The sequence below is a fragment of the Eurytemora carolleeae genome, unplaced genomic scaffold, assembly GCF_000591075.1.
Source record: "Eurytemora carolleeae unplaced genomic scaffold, Eaff_2.0 scaffold1415, whole genome shotgun sequence".
In the NCBI taxonomy this organism is placed as follows: domain Eukaryota; kingdom Metazoa; phylum Arthropoda; class Copepoda; order Calanoida; family Temoridae; genus Eurytemora; species Eurytemora carolleeae.
In genome coordinates this window covers 41,523-49,745 of record NW_019397314.1, presented here as the reverse complement: position 1 = coordinate 49,745, position 8,223 = coordinate 41,523, and the positions used below count along the sequence as shown (strand labels likewise).

Sequence of the window (8,223 nt, the reverse complement as noted above, 5' to 3'; positions counted from 1 at the left end):
TAGAGATTAGAAAATCAGAGTTTGTGACAAAGACTTAATTCCTTTGTTTACATTGTTTAATTTTCCATTTTTTAATTATCTTTTTTAGGAGCTTTTGGTGAAAGGATGTTTATACCAAATTTAAACAGACATTTCAACAATCAACTCAGTTGGCTGAAGGTAGATTCATTTATTTTATTCTCTTTAACCTAGATCGATTATTTTACTACATTATATTATGATTTCAATTGTTCAGTTTTTTTTGTACAAAATTACCTTCAAAGATTAAAATGTTAGAGACCTCTGTTCAGAATAGTTTAATAACACTTTTTTGCATTATATTCGCAACTGTAAAGAAATTGAGTCTCTGCTACAAGCTCAAATTTTCTGATTACTGTAAGAGATTTTGGTCGTTAGTAAAATGACATCCTAAAGTTGGTAAGTTCCAAATTTATGTGACATTCCTGGTACAACTTTGTGACCTCGTAGCTCTTCAAGTTTTGATTTTACGCAAAATTATTAAATCTCAGATGTATCAGTTTACATATAAGAAATTAAAAACACTTTTGTTCTTTTTAACAGATCTTCCATAGGAGGAGTTATGATTGAAAGCATATAAGATTTTAATCTTGACGTGATAGTTTTGATTCTTAGATCCTTGAACTACAGAAAAAATCCTTATCGTTTAGGTGATGGAACGTGAGTCTGGTTTAGCTCCTAGTGGTAAAACTATTCAGTTCCAGGGACTTCTTTTAGCAGGTAAATAGTTACAGAGAATTTTTTAGCAGGTGGCAATTTCCAGGACTACTTTTTGTCAGGTAAATAGTTCCAGGGACTTCTTTTAGCAGGTAAAGAGTTCCATGCAGGGACTTCCTTTTAGCAGATAATAATAGTTCCAGGGACTACTTTTAGCAGGTAAATAGTTCCAGGGTCTTCTTTCATCAGATAAATAGTTCCAAGGTCTTCTTTCATCAGATAAATAGTTCCAGGGACTTCTTTTAGCAGATAAATAGTTCCAGGGACTTCTTTTAGCAGGTAAATAGTTCCAGGGACTTTTTCTAGCAGGTAAATAGTTCCAGGGACTTTTTTATCAGATAACTATTTCCAGGGACTTATTTTTGTCAGGTAAATAGTTCCAGGGACTTCTCAAATCAGTTATATAGGACCCTTTTTTAGCATTTAAGGCTTTTTTTAGCCGACAAGTTTTATCCAGAGATTCAACTTTTTTCAGTTGGAGGCAATAAATAATTTGACTTAATTCCAGGCTGGTCTCGGTATGACCATTTTGCTGTATTGTGTGAACTATTACCTGTGTCTATACCCAGCCTAGTCCTGGATCTAGTAACTGTGGCGAAACCTGTAAATCTCGGAGCTGAGGTAAAACCTTTAAGAGACTGTTAACGGAATTCCAAGTGGCACTCAATTTAAAGCATCACATGTACCCGACTCAAAGCTGTAGTCTTAAAGGGACTGTAAAGGAAAAATTAAAGTTCTATCTGTTTTTCGAGAAATTAATATACAACTCTGTCAAATTCATACGAAAATTCATATATATACAATTTTATATAGAATTTAGAAGGCTTAAATAGATCATATTCAGCAAATCCGCAACCAATCTGAAAATGAAGATATCCCGGAAAATTCTTATTGTAACATAGGTTTCCTCCGATTATTATTGTATAATTTTTTATTTTATCTTTAATAGATATATTTGATAATATCATTTATAAGTCAGTATTACGTCTCAAGAACTCCCGCCAATGAGAGTGCATTATACTGGACAAGTGTTACAGAGAGAGACACGTGACCACGTTTTTCTGTCGGTGATTTATATGATTTAGCTGAATTGGTTGGTTCCCATTTACTGCTGTTTAAATCTACAATTTGCTCTTTTAGAGAATCGAAAATGTAAAAAATCAAATTTCAGATATCTATTATGCATTTTTTATTTAAATTCTGATTTTTCTTTAATTACTTAAATGTGAGTAGGGTTTCAAATCGAAATTTTTTTGCCTGAAAATCTTTCACTTATTGCTCAAAGATTTTCTTACGTTTCGAGTAAAAATTGCACGAAATTTTGAAATAATTTTGCACTGATGTGCAAAAGCTATTTCGCTAAAATTCTGAAGAAAATCTAGGTTTTTTTTTCTTTTTTTCCTGCTATTCTATTATTTCTAGCTATTTTTTATTTCGAGCTATTTCGTTAAATTTCAAGAAACAATTTCAGGAAATGAATTAATCACTCAGGGTGTCTTGCCTGCACACAAATTTAAGACAATTTGGTCCAGCCGACCGGGGATATATGGAACAAACAATCAGACAGACAACCAAGATAAATGTGTACATCAATCTGTTGATTAATACAAAGATGTCATCAGTATGACTGAGACACACCTCCAATGGCACCTCCATAGCGTTTTCTGAAAACATATTTATATTGACAAATTGTATCAATGAAAATGACCAATATTTTATCAGTGTCTAAACCATAAATATATGATAATAATTGAATAATTGTTCATGAATAAATACTGCAGCTATGAAAGAAATGTTTTTTTTTTAATGAAACTATTTAACCTATTTTCTTTTTTTCGTATTTATACACCCATTTTAAAAAAAACTCCAATTTCTCGCTATCATGAGTATTGCCATTTTTGTGCAAAAACTATGACCTTGTATTCGTGCACAAAATCATGCAACAATTATGATTTAAATTCTATTTTCAAGCAAAATTCGTGCAAAAAAATGATTTAGAATGAATGAGCAATATTGTGCAAAACTGATTTCGTATTGATAGGAATTAATTCGAAATTTCGTGCAAAAAAAGTCATTTCGTGCAAAAACACGAAATTGTTGCGCAAGAGAATTAGCTCTTTCGTGGAAACCCTAAATGCGAGTCATCATTTTTTTCTAAAAAACTATTTTTTTTTTTTTTTTGAACTGAAACCATTTGTTTCAATTAATTCCTTGGATCTAATTAATACTATCACGAAAATGTGGAGAATTAATTGATTTTAATATTCATTATACAGACTCAATTAAACAATTTTGATAAAGGAATTGGTTTTTCGCAAATAATATGTTTTTTAAATTTTTATCTTTGCAAACTGATGTCTTTGAGTATAAGACATCTGATGGATCAAATAATCAATGTTTGAAGTATTAAAGATTTACACTAGCAGAGCTGGGAACTTAATGTGTGCTGGATACTCATAATCACGATCGATTGATCTCAATATCCACTGTGCGCACTTTTGTTTTGAGAATTTATAAAGATTATACCTTAACCCCCTAATGTATTATGCTAGATATCAAATAAAGATTAAATTAATCTGCAGGCTAACATAAGACTAAGATCAAGTTTTGATCTCGATATTAAAATACAAGAGTTCTGAGCTTAAATAATTTTCTATATTTTCTATTTTCTGTATTTTCTATATCTTCCATATTTTCTATATATTTTATATTTTTTATATTTTTCATATTTTCTATATTTTTTTATATTTTCTATTAATTTCTATATTTTTTATATTATTTATATTTTCGATATTTTCTATATTTTCTATATTTTCTATATTTTCTATATTTTCTATACTTTCCATATTTTCTATATTTTCTATATTTTCTATATTTTCTATATTTTCTATATTTGCTACATTTTCTATATTTTCTATATTTTCTATATTTTCTATATTTTCTATATTTTCTATACTTTTCATATTTTCTATATTTTCTATATTTTCTATATTTTCTATATTTTCTATATTTTCTATACTTTCTACACTTTCTATATTTTCTATATTTTCTATATTTTCTATATTTTCTATATATATGTATATATATTATAGATCCATTCTTTGTTATCCTGCCCTGGAACTGTTCCCTTGCTGACACAGCGCAGATTACGACAAGATCCACATCAGGTGTTTTACACGATACAGGGTGTCCCCATATTAACACACAGTTTTGTTATACAGGGTGTCCCAATATTAACACACAGTTTCGTTATACAGGGTCAGGGTGTACCAATATTAACACACAGTTTCGTTATACAGGGTGTACCAATATCAACACACAGTTTTTTATACAGGGTGTCCCAATATTAACACAGAGTTTCGTTATACAGAATCTACCAATATTAAGACACAGTGTCCCAAAAAAGAATGCAGATTCTGTGTACAAGGTGTTCCAAAAACATTTAGATTTCTTGCACTGCACAATGTACAGGGTGTTCAAATATACATGGGAATTAATTACCCAGGGTTGTACAGGGTGCCCCAATAAACAGGGATTAAACCTTGATGCTTTCATACCCTTAATCCAGGAGATTTAATTCGCCTGATGTAAATAATGCTTATAATAAACATGATCGGAACCAGGTGTTGTACAGGGTGTGTATCCTTTCTGAGTTTGCAGAAGAAATATATTGATATATATTCTTTTACTAACTTAGAAATATTTTACGAAGACGACCTTGAAGTTGTCATTGAATTCCATGTTTATTTCGACATCCTGAATAATGAATTTGCATGTTTTGCATCAGATTCGGAAACTTTTAACACACTTTGTGCAATTTTGTGCAAATTAGCAAGCTCAGGCATCAATTTGTTTTGCGTCATAGCTTTCTCAAGTTAGAATTAATCTAATCTAAGAGTTGAATTTCCCCAGGCATGTTTTGTCTTGTATCATTTTTGCATTTTATATTTAGAAAACATTTTCCGACAAACAAATTTCTTTAACCTAAGGAGTAAACGCCAAATCCTAATAATGTTTACAATTTTAGAATTATGAATTTAGAATTTTAAATTAGTTATAAATATGTCTTTTGTTTTGAAAGGGTAAAACCGGAATATAAAGGGTTACCCACAAAGGATGCGACTTGAGCGAACACATTTCGTTGGTTTTTGCAATTGTTTAAAAAAATTATTTCGTTCATTCTCAAAATTATTGTTCATTTTCCATCTATTTTGTTCGTTTTCTCACTGAACGATTAGTTCAGTAAAATCGTTAGTTTTTTTTCGTTCGTTTTTAAAAGCGAATTTTCTTCATTTCTATGAACGCTCTAATTCTTTCGTGTTCGTTCTTAAAAATGCTGGTCGTTCAAAAAAAACTATGTCCATCTCTACTGACAAATCATGTGATTTCTGTTTTTAGTCTGAACTTCGTAACTGCAAGTTTCCTGGGAGCAAATTATTTGGTTTGGTTTCGTCTCTACAGTACTACAAGTCAGAGGCAGAGAACCTTGTACGTAAACTTAGACTGCGCGGAGGCTGGCTCACATCTTACAACCTCAGGTAAACAAATTTGAATGGATGAAGTGCTCATGACTCGATGAACCCTCATTTTAGTTTACTCTAAAATGAAATAATAAAAATAGCAAAGATAATAGAATTCAGAACGCACGTCAGATTAGGTTGATGGTCTAAATGGGAGTAAGTTCTTTTCTTCTCTGATTCTTTCAGCGCCGCGCTCATACTCGTCCGCGCTTGTACCAGGCGTGTTTTAAAATTCAAAAGGGAATATGCCTGAAAATTTAGATGAAGCTTATTTATCCAAATTGCTGTACTAAGAGAAACGAATTTGTAGGATTGTAATCCTGCATAGGGGGTCACATTTAACATCTGGCGTACTCTGCCTTTTTGCTTATATACTATTTTCTCTACTGTTGCCCAATGGTCGACCTGGTACTTCAAATAAAAATGTTGTGCCGAGCCGTCAATATCTTTCCTGAAGTCTGGCATTTTGGAAAATTTATTTATATACATTTTTTCTTTCCTTTTTTAATTTAAAAGCTCTATTTTTCTTATTTTAGGCATAATTTTTCCTCTCCTTCTCGCCTGAGCCCCCAGACAAGACAAATTCAGTATTTACTAAAGTAATTAAATATTATTATTCTTTGTTTTGTATTATTTAAATACATGGCGTAAATATGAAAGTTAAGTGATTTTTTATACTAAGTTAACACAACAAAAGAGATGGTGCTTCTCTGGACATGGGTATTTTGTTCCACATTATTCAAAGATTAATTAACAATAACAGAAAGAACATTAGATGTCGTCTTTTCAAGATTTAGGGATTTTTTGTTCACTCCTTTGGGCTTCTGCCTCAGGGTTATTGTGAACGAAAAACCCCTTTATCTTGGAAAGACGACATCTATTCTTAAATCTGATATTGTTAATTAATCTATGAACTGATAACTTTCCTAGACTGTATTTGTATATAATCGGCAGGTTTAGTACACAAATATTGTTAATTAATCTATGTACTGATAACTTTCCTAGACTGTATTCGTAATCAATCAGCAGGTTTAGTACACAAATAATTGTTAATTAATCTATGTACTGATAACTTTCTTAGACTGTATTCGTAATCAATCGGCAGGTTTAGTACAGAAATATTGTTAATTAATCTATTCACCGATAACTTTCCTAGACTGTATTCGTAATCAATCGACAGGTTTAGTACACAAATATTGTTAATTAATCTATTCACCGATAACTTTCCTAGACTGTATTCGTAATCAATCGGCAGGTTTAGTACAGAAATATTGTTAATTAATCTATTCACCGATAACTTTCCTAGACTGTATTCGTAATCAATCGGCAGGTTTAGTACACAAATATTGTTAATTAATCTATGTACTGATAACTTTCTTAGACTATATTTGTAATCAATCGACAGGTTTAGTACAGAAATATTGTTAAGAGGCAAAGAAACATTTTTTAAATCTATGATGATCTAATTGTTCATCTGTTACTGTGAGTTGTAACCTCTTTTCCCCATCGTTATAGCTCTACACATAATTTGTTTTATTATTTTTTCTGTATTTTTAATTATTTTTTGAATATTTTTTAACCATTTTTAGATATTTTTTTAAATATTCTTTATTACTTCTTCAGGTCTCTGAGTGAATACTCATCCAACTTGAACAATGAGATGAACCAGTTTTTCCTTGAAGATACTGTTAATGAGTGGATTGAACAAAACATTTTACCAATAAGGAAACTTCAATCAATCAATTCAGTTGTATAACAAAAGTTGCACGCCATTGATAAAAAATATAAATGGACAAAAAATGTCATTTCAAATAAATTGCAATTTTCAAACACTTATATCTTTGCAACCTCTTGGTGTAAACCTTTCACATTTCAAACTTATTATTGATCAGATTTCAGTCCTTGAAATTTCTTAGGTGTATGACATTAGGTTGCGAAGATATAGGGATATGGGATTATAAAATCAGAGTTTGTGACAAAGATTGGTTTTTTCCAAGAATTTTTTTATTTTAAAATTAGCACAAAATTGTTTTTTCCTCTTTGTTTGAAGTTTTGTTTTGCAGGGTTATTCTACAATCTTTAAACAAAGATATAAACCTAATTAGCGCAAGGAAGGATTGGCCTAGACGACCGGTTGTATCCTCTTCAGTTTCTTGAATTCCCTCCCCCCTTCCCTTTCCATACACCCCGCCCCTTCTCCCCTCCCCCCAACAAATTCCTTCTATCATCTATCATTTATCGCACTAAAGCCTCCCGAACCATCCTTCAATATAAATCTAAATAATTGCACATTGATAGATTTATTATATATAAATATATGTCATCAATAACAAAACACGAAAACCAACTGTTTTTTGCTGGTTTTTAAAACCAATGCTTACCCTATATTGCACTGTATATTATTTTGTTTCATTATATAGGGTAATTTGCAAAAATGAGATTTTATTGTCGGCTTTAAAGCCTAACCTGAGACTTTTAAAACAGAAATCCAAGCAACACCTTTGGGTTTATTTCAATTAAGTTGCTTTTAAAAACTTCGAAATTTCGAAAGATATTTGCAGTTTTCTAAATTGTTTAAATTTATCAAATAAGCTCAATATCAAAATCACACACTTTTATAAAGTTTAAACTAATTAAACAGCTGTAGCAAAACAGAAACTAAAAAATTTTAAAAGTCTGAACACACATATTTAAAAGTTTCATTCTTCGTGAGTGAGCAAAAACGCAGAAACAAGAAAAATATGACTGAGAAATTTTGTTTATAAATAGATATCTATTAACTTAGCCACTAATGTGCCTGAAAACCCAAGTATGGATAATAAATAGAAACCTGTTTGAAATGTGTTACCTTTTAAATAATAATATGTGTATTTGATCTTGTATTGTTTAAGATATTACATAGTTCTATTTGGATGTTTTAAACTTTTAAAGAAATAGCACAAATACTAAAAAGTCAAGAGGTAGCTTG

At 30.6% G+C, this 8,223-nt stretch overlaps 1 protein-coding gene across 1 annotated transcript; it reads left to right on the top strand.

The window, feature by feature from the left end:
- Positions 1–87: 87 nt before the first annotated feature.
- LOC111713465 (hexosaminidase D) lies at positions 88–7,456 on the top strand. The gene is made up of 8 exons (XM_023488320.1): positions 88–159; positions 669–738; positions 1,244–1,356; positions 3,828–3,902; positions 5,134–5,273; positions 5,792–5,854; positions 6,879–6,980; positions 7,319–7,456. The coding sequence occupies exons 1-8, from the start codon at positions 106–108 to the stop codon at positions 7,410–7,412; spliced, it is 711 nt and encodes a 236-aa protein (XP_023344088.1). The 5' UTR covers positions 88–105; the 3' UTR covers positions 7,413–7,456.
- The last annotated feature ends 767 nt before the right edge of the window (positions 7,457–8,223 follow it).

What these genes read in the sequence shown, in the direction of transcription:
- LOC111713465 (XM_023488320.1), top strand. Translation starts at nt 106, where the DNA reads ATGTTTATACCAAATTTAAACAGACATTTCAACAATCAACTCAGTTGG. An exon ending in CCAGGGACTTCTTTTAGCAG is followed by an intron (nt 739 to 1,243) that starts GTAAATAGTTAC and finishes ACTTAATTCCAG; the next exon opens with GCTGGTCTCGGTATGACCAT. An exon ending in CAAAACATTTTACCAATAAG is followed by an intron (nt 6,981 to 7,318) that starts GAAACTTCAATC and finishes TTTGTTTTGCAG; the next exon opens with GGTTATTCTACAATCTTTAA.